At 35.7% G+C, this 14438-nt stretch overlaps 2 protein-coding genes and 1 pseudogene across 2 annotated transcripts; 2 read left to right on the forward strand and 1 right to left on the reverse strand.

Annotated features, from left to right (window-relative positions):
* Nucleotides 1-856: 856 nt before the first annotated feature.
* LOC127747476 (uncharacterized) lies at nt 857-6778 on the forward strand. The gene is made up of 5 exons (XM_052261425.1): nt 857-1169; nt 1250-1819; nt 1934-2058; nt 2110-2572; nt 6621-6778. Exons 1-5 carry the CDS (start codon nt 857-859, stop codon nt 6776-6778), a joined length of 1629 nt encoding a protein of 542 aa, XP_052117385.1.
* An 898-nt stretch (nt 6779-7676) lies between these two features.
* LOC127747477 (protein MAIN-LIKE 1-like) lies at nt 7677-8096 on the reverse strand. Its single transcript, XM_052261428.1, has one exon. The coding sequence runs from the start codon at nt 8094-8096 to the stop codon at nt 7677-7679; it is 420 nt and encodes a 139-aa protein (XP_052117388.1).
* Nucleotides 8097-9748: 1652 nt separating this feature from the next.
* Nucleotides 9749-14438, forward strand: part of LOC127746497 (probable galacturonosyltransferase 15) — a 5796-nt pseudogene continuing 1106 nt past the window's right edge.

The raw sequence follows: 14438 nt of genomic DNA on the forward strand, positions 1-14438 counted from the left end.
TGTTACTTTTTATGTATCGGTATCAATTAAGTTTTGAGGCTCATTAATTTAAATATGGAAAATATTGTGGTGTATTGTATGAAAATAGAGAACTTATGTGTATTACACATAGGTGGACGTGCCAAATGAAGGTACAGCATGCAAGGAGCGTGGTATCTACAACACGTGGGGGGCGTGATAGCTAGGTGGCATGGTGTGGTTGAGCCAATTAGGCAGCACGCAGGGAGCGTGCTGACGTGGCAGAAGTTGACTGGCTAGCAGGGGCAGCACGTGGGGGCGTGCTGAGTCAGCACGTGGGGGCGTGCTGAGTCAGCACGCGGAGGGCGTGCTGATGTGGCGAAGGCTGATTGGTCCAAGTATGCAACACGTGGGAGGTGTGCTAAGTCAGCACGCAGGGGCGTTCTGCCACGTGTTAAAACGTGATTGGGTGAGGCAGGCAGCACGTGGGGGGCGTGTTAAGTGCACCCCTCTGTATAAGGCAAAGCTCGATAGTATTTTGCATACAGAGTAAGATTTGAGTGTGTTGTGAGTATTCTTTCAGGCTGTTGTTAGTGTAATGGAGGGCACCGCAAATTTGGTGGTGTATCGTAACGGTGAGATAATACGTAATACTCATGAGGGAGTGAGGTTTGTGTCCCAGAATCCGTTTTCGTTTGTGGTTCCATGCACGATGAAATTAATGGAGCTGCAGAGCGGCCTCTGTCAAAGCATGGAGAATGGTACGTTAATGAGAGTGAGCAGAATTCTGTACCAAAATCCGGTTGTAGTTTTTGGTGGTCTAATACAGTTTGATACCATGCCGATCACGGATGAAGCGAGTATGCAGAATATGTTTCAAATTCACCGGTAGACTCATATGCGACACCCACAGATTGAGTTGTACATTGAGTTTGAAGCTGTAGAGGCAGTAGCGGTCCAAAATGATATAGATGTAAATTATGATAGAGTTACAGTGTACGAAGGAATGGATAGTGACAGCGAAGAGGACTTCGAAGCCACTTATGAAACCGGCAATAAAGATGAAGATGGTGATGTGCGAGTTGAGGCAGCAGCAGAGAATGTAGTGGTTCATCCCTCGAGCAGTCAACCGATGGGCGTTCCACCCTTTATGCGTGAGTTGGATCTCGACGCCATGCATGCCCCCGAGTTTCCGGAATATGCAAACATAGGTACGTGTTGACTAAATAATAAGTTTTTGTTAGTTTATACTTTGGATTGATCAATAAACAATGATTTCAGCTTTCTGTAGGAATTGCTTATCCTGAGGACAGAGAGTTCCGGATTGGAATGGAATACAGTTCTAGAAAGTCGGTCGTCACAGCAATTAGAAGTTTCACTATATCTAGAGGAGTTGACTATGATGTGTATGAGTCTGAGCCACAGACATTCTATGCAAAATGCAAGATGTACGGGTGTGGATGTGACTGGCTTATCCGAGCTAGCTTGATACGGAAAAAAGGTTATTGGGAGATACGCAGATACAACGGTAGGCACACGTGCACGATCGGAACGATCTCACAAGATCATTCCAAGTTGGACTCGGATATAATTGCTGAGGCTATAAGGCCATTGGTCGAGACGGACCCGTCCATCAAGGTGAAATCTATAATTGCGGAAGTCCAGTCAAGGTTCAACTATACCATCAGTTACCAAAAGGCTTGGTTGGCAAAACAGAAGTCCGTAGCCAAAGTTTTCGGTGGTTGGGAGGATTCTTACAAAGCCTTGCCATGGTGGCTCTCGGTCATGGTGCAGAAGATGTCTGGCTCAGTTGTCCAAATAGAAATACGACCACTGTACAACAGAAATGAGGAGGCGCAAGGTGTAAAAATACTTCATCGTATATTCTGGAGTTTCAATCCATGTATTAGGGCTTTCAGGCATTACAAGCCTCTGGTTTAGGTTGACGGCACACACCTATACGGAAAATACAAAGGTACACTTCTAGTCGCTGTTGCACAAGATGGGAACCAGAACATTGTGCCTATCGCCTTTGCCTTGGTGGAAGGGGAGACAGCTGATGCGTGGCACTTCTTTCTCAGGAATATGCGAATGTATGTTGTTAGAAAAGATGGTGTGGGTATGATCTTAGACTGACATGAGTCAATATAGGCAGCAGTAAATCGTTCTGGTGGTGACTGGCAACCTCCAAGAGCATGGTGGATGTTTTATATAAGACACATCGACAGTAACTTCTTAAGGGCATTCAAAGTCCCTCACTTGCAAAAGCTTGTTGTCAACATAGGGTATTCAAGAACGGTGGAGGAGTACAATATCAACTATAAGAGGTTGGAAGAGCGAGGCGAGGCATATGCTAGGTGGTGCGATACCATTGGACTCAGACATTGGGTATTGGCATTCGACGAGGGACATCGATGGGGCCATATGACAACGAACCTTGTCAAGTACATTAACTCAGTGTTGAAGGGTGCCCGTAATCTACCTGTGTTGGCACTAGTCCGAGCAACATATTATAGGTTAAATGAACTTTTTACGCGGAAGAATGCTGAGACTCACGAACGCAAGCGTGCTGTATATACGTACTCCGCATTTGCGCAACAGCGGATAGAAGCAAGTATGCAATAGGCTGAGAATATAGTTGTGTACCGCTTTGATAGACGAAATGAGGTATTTCAGGTGCGCGAAATGACTACTGGAAAGGTGTTAGTTGTTGATCTTGCACGACGGACATGTGACTGTGGGCACTTTCCGGTTGAATGAATACCATGTCGCCATGTTATTGCTTGCTGTGCTAACCAGCGTCTCGATTGGCAGTTGTATGTGCATGAAGTATACAAGATGACGGAGGTTCGTAAGGTATATAGATTTGAGTTCACACCGTTAGGTGATCCCGAGACATGGCCTGCTTATGAGGGACCCACTTTGGTACGCTAATCCCGTGCTGAGGCGAACGTCTAAAGGCAAGCCCAAACTAACCCGATACTTGAATGAAATGGACTCACGCGACATGCGTAGTCCTCGGATATGCCGTCTCTGTGGTGCTCAGGGTCATAGTCGGAGTAGGTGTCCTCAGCGTGCTAGACCGAGTGGTGCTGGTTCGTAGTTTAATATTGTCATGTTTGTATTTTTTAATTTGTATTTTGTTGGTTGATGCTTTTGAAATTAGACGTGTTTGTATTTTTCAATTGAAGTCTATCCATTGATATTTTAATGATCGCTTAATATTGTCATTAACTGATTACATAAGTTAATAAAACAAACATTAAACACGATTTACATAAGTTAACAAGACAAACATTAAACACGATTTGCATTAAGTTAATTCTGAAAATAAGATAAAAAAAACCTAAACCGAAGCTCACTTCTTTCCAACGAACCAGTGCAGTCCCTTACGCATAATGCCCGGACCTAATCGCGATGGAGTATACCTATCAGGTGGATTTCGCTCCGTCCGTAGGTCATATGGGTGACCTCGAACTGAGTCATCCACCCCCGGAGCTCCCGAACCGCCTGCCTCTGTAGGAGCGGCTGATCCACCTGCATCTGTCGGAGCGGCCGACCCGTCTGCCTCTGCTGGAGTGGATAGACCGGGGTTGAACGTGTCAACAACTGCGTATGCCCGCTGACGTTGGATAAAACCACTTTCACATGACGCACTCTCTGACGTGTTGTCGGAAGTACGACCCCGCAAACTAGGGGTGTTCAAAACCGATCCAAACCAAACAAAACCGAACAACCGAGCCAAAAAAAACCGAATAAACCGAAAACCGAAAAACCGAAAAAATAAATTTTTGCTATTTTTTTACGGTTCGGTTCGGTTTTCAATTTTGTTAGTGAAAACCCTAACCAAACCGAACCAAACCGGTTTATTTAAAAACCCTAATATAAATAAGGGGTCTGGACTTTTATCATTGGGTCAGGATAGGAACAGTTATGTTATTTAAATTATAGTTCTTTGGCACTGAAAACAAGGTTATTGTTCATAAAAAACTCTTTTAAACTGAAAAAATTAATAAAATTACACTTATATGTTGATTTAAAAGTAATTTAATTTTTTTATTTTATCAAATTTTTCACTTTAAATATTTCTAATCTCCTTTGAAAAAAGGGACAGTATTATTCGGTTGTTAGTAATATAAATTGTCCCGTATGTTGCATTTCTTTTTATGCTACGGGCTTATTCAATAGGGTTTTAACTGATTCTTTTTAGTAAGGCAAACTTGTCCAAATAAAAAAAAAAACGTATTTGAAGAATTAAAGTCCAAAAATCGTATTTGAGAAAATAATAAAATTTTTAATTTTATTTTAGAAAAAAAACTTTCTTTTTCTACTTTCCAAATACTTTTAAAATTGATCAAACATTTGAAACTAAAATTATAAACTACTTGCATTAATTACCAATAAGTTTGAATCGGAAACAGAGTATTTTACAGAAAAAAATATATTCAAGGATGCAAAAACTAAGTTATTAAAGAAGAATATGAGCTAGGTGATAATTGTGAATTGAAGTGAGAAGCATCAGAAGGAACACATGCATTATTGGTATCTTAGGAAAGTTCACTTTAGAACCTTTACTTATTACCAAAATACTTGGTCGATCACCAATCCATCATTATCAATCATGTATTGCAAAAGTTGTTCATTCAATAACACTATAGATCGAAAATATGTCTTTACCTTTAAGCATGGCATATCACTAACTGATGATTTTGTTTTTTCTGGTTTATGTTACAAGAATCCAGCAATTGGTCCAATAAAGATTAAAGAAAAGGAAGTAGACATGACAAGACAAAACAAGGAAGGAATCTCCAAAATCTCTGGTTAGTACATACGCGTTGTTAGTTTTTTGTTTTCTCTTTTGGGAAATTGCATTGTGTAGTGTTTACTACTTATTGTTTATTATTATTATTTTGTTTACATGAGAGGATACATCAAAGTTGCATAACATGTGCCTTCAATATTTAGAGGCTATGCAAGAAAGAGCTTAAACACCATACACCCAAAGGTGAGGTTGATGGCATAAAGGTAAAGGGGATTCTAAACCTACCAATATCAAGGGACAACTCGTTTAATCAAATTCAATTAGTGTCGCTATGTATTTTCCTTTCCCTTTTTTCTAAATCTCCTTTAACGATAAAATTAGTTTTTTTTTTGTGATATTTACTAGTCCAACAACTCAAAGACTAATTATTGAAAATCTAAATTTCATTCAAGAATTTATCGTTGGTCAATGAATTGATGCATATACAAAGTTAGATTTAATCCGTCAACATTTACTTAAGCACACAAATAAATTAACTACTCAATTTAAATTAGTTCTGTAAAATTAGTGTTTAACCTTGTGATTATGGATAGCAAATAAACTTTAGTCAATTGGATGGATCCATTTAGCCAACCAAAAAAGATAGATTTAGATATTAATTTTATGTTGTTTAGAATAGTTTTTAATTACGAGTTATTGAATTTTGTAAAAAAATCACTTTATTTTTTTGCAATTCATCTAATTTTTTTAGTTTCGATTTAGGTTAAACTAAAAAAATCAATTTAATTCCTAAAAAAAAGCTCAATTTTTATTTTATAAATTTTATTTTAAGTTTTTATTTCGTTGCGAAATGAGAGTGTACTTTTGGAACTACATATTTAAATAGGATGGACTAATCCATTTGGCAGTATTTGGATAGTGTCTTTAAGACATAAATACATAGACACAAATACACAGTAAGACATAGACACATAATACACAATTTTTTTTGCTATGTTTGGTAATGATGTACAAGACATATTGATCTCAATCAAATATCATATTTACTCCTATCACTGCAACACTACTACCAACATTGCTTTCTACCATCACTGCCATTAATTTTGCAGCCTCAATCTAAAGAACTATGAAATATCATTAAATGAAAGATGAGGATTAACCTATCAATCCACTGTTAGGATTTGGTTGAATTAGTCCCACATTGCTTAGGATAGCAAATGGAGTGGGTGGCCTAGGCTATAAATATGAGGCTAAGTTCTCCATTTGTTTTTGCACCAGTCGGAAACACTTTAAGCTTGTATCTGATTTTTCTTTTCCTCTGTACTCTTTGATTAGAGAGTGTTGTGAGGTGTAGTTAGATATTTGCTTTGAGAGAGTGTGGGTGTACTGGGGTGCCGGTGTTAGAGAGAAAGAAGTCTATGTGTTGTAACAATTTTCACATAGTGATATTCTCTGGTTGTCATTTGACAACGGCCGTGGTTTTTTCTCCGGTAATTGGAGTTTCCACGTTAAATTCTTGTGTTGTGATTGTGTCTATTTTATTTTTCTGTCAAAGGTGTTTTTCTCAAGGGGGAATGGTGTCTTATTCCCAACAAGTGGTATCAGAGCTTCGGTTCGGTGGGATTTATTCTTAGTATGCTCTGTGGTTGCAGCCTAGTCTGACCTTCCACATCAAAAAAGAATTTTGTTCTGTGGCTTGAGGTTGAGCTTTGGTTGCTGTTGTTGTTGCTAGAAGGCAGTGTGACACTATGAGAGTGCAGTTTGGAAAGGTTCTGGCTAAGGAAAGACTTGGTATTTAAGTGTGTCCATTGTGACCCACCTCTCTTTCTTGGGGACCCTTCCTAGTGCACGGTCTACAGTTAAGTTATACTATTCCAGTATACGGTTACAACAATGTCAGGATATTCAAGTGCTGTGAAGCTTGAAATAGAGAAATTTGATGGAAGAATCAATTTTGGCTTGTGGCAAATACAAGTCAAGGATGTGTTGATACAATCAGATTTGCACAAGGCGTTGAAGGAGAAGATCTCTGGTTGCTCTCTCTATGAGAGAAGATGATGTTCTCTAGAAGACAAGAAGTATCCTCATGGTATTACCGCACTGCCATGGATAAGGATAAATTGTGGCAATCGGGTCCACAATTGCACACGGGCATTGGTTGGCATTGAGATGCAAGGTGTGTGGCGGAGTTAGGTCGATGGCTGAAGAACTTCCAAGAAAAGCCAATTTGGAAGTTGCACCATGAATTTTCAGCAAGGTTTCGATCTGTACCAAGTCGAAATGCTTGGAGTGGTCTAATTCCAAGTGAGTATACTTTCATGGTGGAGTATGATAGTTCTCTGAACTATGATTGTCGGTATAGACAATGACAGCAAAGAATTGTCGGTGTTGACAATGGAAGCTGAAGATGTGTGACTATTTCAATCAAGATGGAGATTGTTAGGATTTGGTTGAATTAGTCCCACATTGCTTAGAATAGCAAATGGAGTGGGTGGTCTAGGCTATAAATATGAGGCTAAGTTCTCCATATTTTTTGCACCAGTCAGAAACACTTTAAGCTTGTATCTGACTTTTTTTTTCTTTATACTCTTTGATTAGAGAGTGTTGTGAGGTGTATTTAGATATTTGCTTTGAGAGAGTGTGGGTGTGCTGGGGTGCCGGTGTTAGAGAGAAAGAAGTCTATGTGTTGTAACAATTTTCACATAGTGATATTCTCTGGTTGTCATTTGACAACAGCCGTGATTTTTTCTCCGGTAATTGGAGTTTCCACGTTAAATTCTTGTGTTATGATCGTGTCTATTTTATTTCTCTTTCAAAGGTGTTTTTCTCAAGGGGGAATGGTGTCTTATTCCCAACACAAACAAACAACAAATTTAGAGGACCATCCATCTCCTTTGTATCATATCGTGATGCACGGCATAGTGCTCTGTAAAGATGTGCCAGACATGCTGACCCCCTAACTATAAGTACGGATCCGCTCGAAATCGCAAAGCAATGGTAGATATTTCGCATGGGCATATGCGGTCGACTTGTCCGTGAATAGAGTCGACCCTAACAAACAGAAGATATGACATCTGACGTATCGCCTGATGGACTCCTCAGTGTCCAACAGCTCTGCGTCTCTAATACGTCGAACCCAACCCAGCTTTATATAGGACTTCGCATTATGACTGACTGATGGCTCACGACCGAATATCGCTATGCCCTGACTTTGAACGAAGTCGCTACTACTATCTGTCCATCCACTGACAGGCTCTCCATCAATGGGTAGGCCGAATATATGAGCGACATCCTCTAATGTCACTGTAACCTCACCGATCGACAATACAAAGGTGTGGGTTTCAGGCCTCCACCTTTCAACCAGGGCAGCTAACATGGGTGAAATCCTCTTATGACTCCAATTCTAGAGACGTGGTAGAATCCCGTGGTGCGTAAGTAGTTCTCTACCATCGAATTTCACGTTTGTAGTAGATCCAGTTTACGCACCAACAAATTCCTGTTAGGCTGCATCAACAAAGATATACGTTACATTAATTAAATAATAATCCTTATAAATATTTTAATAAACATTCACATATTTATTTTAATATCTTATTTATTAAAATATTTAAAAATTACATATTATTATTATTATTATTATTAACGTTTATTTCATAAAAATTATTATTATATTATTAAAATCTTTATAAAATATAGAAAATAATATTCTCATTACAAAATACATATACATTAAAAAATATAAATACATAAAAAATAAATTTTAAATACAGAAAAAAATTAAAATTTGCCAACTTACATAAATAGAATGATCCAAATAATTGATAATATGTTCTTCGAGTGCCATATAATTACGTACCATTTTTTTTAAATTCCTAAAACTAAAAATTTTTTTCATTGGTATAAACTTTAAATTCACTACTACTAACTACTACTCACTACACTCTTCTCCCCCTAAACCTATAACAACCCACACTTCTTTCTTTCTTTCTAATTTCTTTGCTTCAGTATGCTACTAACTACTATTTCTCTCTTGTTATTTCCCTTACAATAAACGAAGACTCATGCATATATATAGAAGAAGGAGAGAGCTCGCTGGTTCCGGAAGAGGGGGGTTGTCCCCTGCATGTAGGCAGCCTGCAGAACGCCCTCCACATGGTGCAGCAGCAGCATTGGAACTCGAGGGAATCTCTGATGCGCTTCACGATTCTCCAGGCACCACGCCCCCTGCGTGGTGAGTCAGCACGCCCTTGGCGTGGTGGAGGAGTGTCGCCACGTCACAGTCAGCATGCCCCCGACGTGTTGACCGTGAATTCCATACTCCGGCAATATTTTTCATTGACCAATATCTGGCCAAAGAGTGCTAAGGGGCCAGCATTTTTGCTAAATTCTGGTCAGCACTTAACTATCAAAGGAAAATTAAATAATTCTCCACCATTAGATGCAATCTCACACCATTAAAAAATCATTGATGGCTAATTGATGGTTAAAAACCTCAAAATTTGCTGACCTCCCTAGACTTTCTCTATCCGGCCAATACACCATCCCTGCATCCATAAAAAAAATAATTTCTGAAGTTTTGACCAATCATAATTCATAACACAGGTGAAATTTACCAATTTACCATTTGGAGTTTGGGACCCAATTCTAGTAAAATTTATTAGATATTTCTGATTTTTATAACCTGCAACATATATTAATATTATCTCACAATTATTTTGCCAACTATTTGTAACTTTGAGACCGTAGAGTATTTAATTTTTCATTGTTGTTTAAAAAATAAATTTAATAAACTAATAATCAATACAAATTAATAGACAAGTAAAAGGCAAAAAACTTAAAAAATATTAACCAATTATTTATTGAAAAATAAAACTATAATATTTTCAAATAATTTCTTTTACCGTCTATTTTGTAAGAGCCACACTTTTTGGAATAACATTTGGCTGGTTTACTTTAAAAAACAGAAAGAATAAACTGAATTTCATTTTATTTTATATTTTATAAAAAATGGAAAGAAAAAATTAGAACCCGTGACTAGTCTACTATGAATCTATGATCACTTTTTCTTCTATTACAAATGCATCTCTCTCTCACACACACTGAACTGAACCACTGAAGAAGTAAAAGTGACTCGGTGAGTGACTCACTGAGTTAGTGAAGCTAATGTAGCTTTAGATCTCGAAGCAACGAACGATGAGGAGCTGAAATTGATTCCAATGGAACATTCCAGAAACAGATAGATGAAGTTCTCTATATCTGCCAAGGGAATAAAGAGACTCACGATATCGAGCGGCGCCGGTGCCGGTGGCGGCGCGGCAGAAGATGTATCGCTGAAGATTCCGTCGAAGCCAGCCTCCGGTCGCCGGATTACTGCACGGACGGCGATTCCGGCGGCGCTGGTGCTCGGAACATTGTTGCCGTTTTTGTTTGTCAGAATCGCAATCTTTGTTCTCGAATCAGCTTCGGTTCGCTCTTCTTTCGGTGAATAATTTTTCCTTTTTCTTTATCTTTTTTTTCACACTTTCTATTTTTGTATTTTTTTTTTACTTTCTGTTTTTATAAGTTTCAGGTTCTTGGATTTTAGATTTTTTTTTATTATTTATGTATTTTTTATTTAATAGTTATTATGGTAGTTTTTCAATAATTTTTAATAATTTAGTTACGTGGAGAAGAAGTAAATTAATCACTTTTCAAGTATGGAGAAAGTAAATTACCAAATGAGTCTAACTAATATTTATTGTGAATTTATTAAAATAAAAAATTTAAAAATTTTCTATTAATTTAATACGTATAATGAAAACTAATATTAGCTAAACCTTTGTAAAAAAGTGAAAGAAACTTTCTATATTTTAAAAGATTGAATAGAGTTTTTGACGTAAATGGATTTTTGCAGACTGTGGAGGATGGAGGTTCTTCAGTGGAGCTGACAGGTCATTGGTAAGCGCTTCGTTTACCATATTCTTCTTCTTTTGTTACTAGCTTAAAAGTTTTTAAGTTCAGAAGATTAGAAGAAACGGCAACATTAAACCCAGGTTCATAGTCAAATTACTCGTTAAAGGTGTAGGCGTTCTCTAAATTCATCTCTTAAAAAATTTTATAAATCAAATTAATTTTTGAAAAATTATAAACTAATCATATTTGTCATATTTGTCTTTATGTAACTCCAGCAACAATTTTCGTGTGAACGACTTATGTAAAATATTAATTAATAGCATATATGATATTTAATATGTTTAATTAGATATTAATCAAATATATTTATGAAAATCTATTTATTTAGTTGCTAGATTATATTGGAAATAAAGTTTGTGTAATTGAAAATAATGATTAAATTAATAAATTTTCATAAACATATTTAGTTAATCTTCAATTAGATATGTTAGGTATTATGTATGCTGTCAATTAACGTTTTACAACATTAATTTTTAACGAAAATTATTAATGGAATAACTAAAAGATAAATATGATTAAATTTTAATTTTTGATAGACTAATTTGATTAAAAAAAAAATTTAAAGACAAATTTAAAAAATGTGTTACTTTTTAAGGATTAATTTGATTATTAACTCTTTAAATTCCTAAAGAATTTGTAATACAAAAGATGTTCATTTTTTTTTTATCTTATTATATGTAAAGAAAATTATATAAATTGAATATAAATATATATAGTTGAAATATCATTGTGAATTTCATTCTTCCTATATGTGATTGATTTACAATCAATCATAATATGTGATATAACTTAGAAATCATAAAATAGTTTTACACCCTGTAAATTTTTTAGAACTAAAATCTAATTAAATTAGTTGCTATCGCTTAAATCAAAATAGTTATATTTATCTTCTGTATTTATTATCTGAAACAAATAACTTTTATTTACGTGACAAAACTACTGAATTTTAGAATAAAATAATTTGCACCAATAATTTATATACATTTCGTTCATTAGTTAATATCAAGGCTAACATAACCCTTATTTTCGTTATGCTTATTCCATCTATTGGTAAACATTTACATTTGCTTTTTTTCTTATTAGAGATATAACTTGAAGTGATCTTATAAAATGATATCTGAATTTTTATGTTCTAAAAATTTAAATTTTGATCATTATTATTCTCAAAAACGAAAGAATTTCAACTTTGTAATATAAAAAAAAATAGAGGAACAAAAATAGGAGTGTTCATGGATCGGATTCGATTCGCATATCCGCGGTGTTTATCTGAATCTGATCCGAAAATTACGGATATAGATCCGATCCGCACACTAATAGGATGGATTGCGGATTTTATGGCAATATCCGCATATTCGTGTATCCGCAAAAATAAAGAAATAAATAAGTAAATATTCTTTTTATATTTTTTAACTAATAATTATCATACATATTGTATTATTTTAATTTATTATTTAAAAAATATGTTTAATATTATTTTAAAAATAAACATATTTAAAAGAATAGAAAAAATGAATTTTATTGATATTTTTTTAATAAAAATATGCTCTTAAAAATATTTTCGTGTTTTATGGATATATCGGATAAACGATCCGAGATCCGATGGATTTAGTATGGATCGAATCGAAATTTTGGTCATATCCGATCCGATTCGATTCAGCGATCACCCCTAAACAAAAATGCTACCTTGACTATTCATGTCACTAATTATGTCAATATCTCTTTCTTTTTAGTTTTTGATAAAGAGTTATCCACCAAAGAAGGGTAGTGTCTGTCTATCTGTCACCAACTTAGGCACAGTCCTCTCCATCATCACTTTTGAGTGGATAATGTCCATCATCCACTCTGTGAACTGTGATAGTTCTGTTCTTAGCTGTTCCTTGACTTGCCAGTGTCCTTCATCCATATGTTCTGCTTGTAAAATCTTTGCTTCATGTGGTTAAAGTCTCTGAAGATTCTAGTGTATGAATTACTAATGCATCAAATGAAACTGCACAAAAGAAAACTTACAAATTGGTACAGAAGAAAAAAACAATCCTTTAATCCATCATGTTTTAGCTTTTTTAATTTAAGTTATCATGCTTTCTGCTGCAGTGTCCTTCCACTCCTTTGATAAAGAAAAAAAAAATCTCTTTATAAATTAATATATATGAGACAAGATGTTCTCCACATTTAATTTCATCCAATGGTAAAGGACTACAGATATTATATCATATTAGATAAAGAAAAAGAAATACAGCTACACATCAAAATTTTATTTTGTGTACTCGTTAATGAAACTTAATTATCTTTGTTATGATTATCAATCACTTAACATTTGTTATGCATGTGCACGAAGAAACTAAGAGATGAGCTTACCAGAGCACTAATGGAGGCAAATGAGGGTAATGATGATATAGGAGCTGAGTCATTCAATGAACTTGTGAAAGAGTTTACCTCAAAACAAGACCTTAAGACTTTTGCTTTCAAGACCAAAGCCATGGTACATTTACTGTGTTTGCTTTTGATAGTTACCCTTTAATGTGAAATAAATTGCTTGGTTCAGTGTGGTGATTTCAGACTGAAAATCATGAGAAGCACCACAAGAGAGGAAACTGATTTGAATCTACATATGATTACTTAACAAGAACAGCTGAATTTCGTTATGGTGTACATTATGTCTCCACAGAGAGTTCATGTTATAAATCAGGAATGTGAGGAGTGAGGGAAGCTAGCATAACAAGAAAATAATGAGTTGAATTGAAACTTAATGAATTGATCAATCGTAGCACACAATTAATTATCAATGTTTTAATTTTTAAAGCAGCTATGATTTTATTAATTCTAAAATTAGCATTATGAGAATTTGGGTGATGATACATCATAATCAAAGTGTCCCTCCCTTTAAATAAGTTCTTGCATTACAGTCCATTTAAGTAAACTATCATAATCAAAATATGCATTTTTTTTTCTGGTTTACACTCAGTTGTTTCAGATGGAACGCAAAGCGCAGTACTGGCATCTTGCTTCACAGGGTATTCCCAAAAGTCTCCATTGTCTTAGTTTGAATTTAGTTGAAGAGTATGCTGTAAATGCCATTGCTCGCTCTCGTCTACCTTCTCCCGAATACGCGACTCGCCTCATCGATCCTAATTTTCGCCACCTGGTTCTCCTAACTGACAATGTCCTTGCTGCCTCTGTTGTTGTGGCCTCTGCAGTTCGAAATTCAGCCAACCCAGAAAAACTAGTCTTTCACATTGTTACTAACAAGGAAACTTATACTCCAATGCATGCTTGGTTTTCTACCAATTCAATTGAATCAGCAGTTGTGGAAGTAAGGGGATTGCACCAATATGATTGGTCTGCAGAAGTAAATGCTGGTATTAAAGATATGCTGGATATTAATCACTTAATTTGGAAGCATTATCATAGTAAAGAGAAAGACCTCAACCATAGTCAAGATCATAACAGATATTTGGACACTTTAAGGCCTAGCAGCCGTTCATTGATGAATCATCTCATCATTTACCTCCCTAAGGTAATTTGTTAATGATGGTCATTTTAATCTTTTGATACATTCATAAATAACAAAGTCTAAACAGTTGAACAACCATCACTAAGCAACTACTAATAACAAAGCCTCAATTCTTCATGATGATTGTTTCATCGTCTGATTTTCGACCACAACAGCTGTTTCCAGATCTCAAGAAGATAGTATTTCTGGATGATGATGTTGTAGTGCAACAAGACATATCTTCTTTGTGGGAACTAGATCTTAATGGTAAAGTCA

This window comes from Arachis duranensis, chromosome 1 (assembly GCF_000817695.3).
Source record: "Arachis duranensis cultivar V14167 chromosome 1, aradu.V14167.gnm2.J7QH, whole genome shotgun sequence".
Classification (NCBI taxonomy): Eukaryota; Viridiplantae; Streptophyta; class Magnoliopsida; order Fabales; family Fabaceae; genus Arachis; species Arachis duranensis.

What these genes read in the sequence shown, in the direction of transcription:
- LOC127747476 (XM_052261425.1), top strand. Translation starts at nt 857, where the DNA reads ATGCGACACCCACAGATTGAGTTGTACATTGAGTTTGAAGCTGTAGAG. An exon ending in GGAATATGCGAATGTATGTT is followed by an intron (nt 2,059 to 2,109) that starts GTTAGAAAAGAT and finishes GAGTCAATATAG; the next exon opens with GCAGCAGTAAATCGTTCTGG. An exon ending in GCAACAGCGGATAGAAGCAA is followed by an intron (nt 2,573 to 6,620) that starts GTATGCAATAGG and finishes CAACAATGTCAG; the next exon opens with GATATTCAAGTGCTGTGAAG.
- LOC127747477 (XM_052261428.1), bottom strand. Translation starts at nt 8,096, where the DNA reads ATGTTAGCTGCCCTGGTTGAAAGGTGGAGGCCTGAAACCCACACCTTT.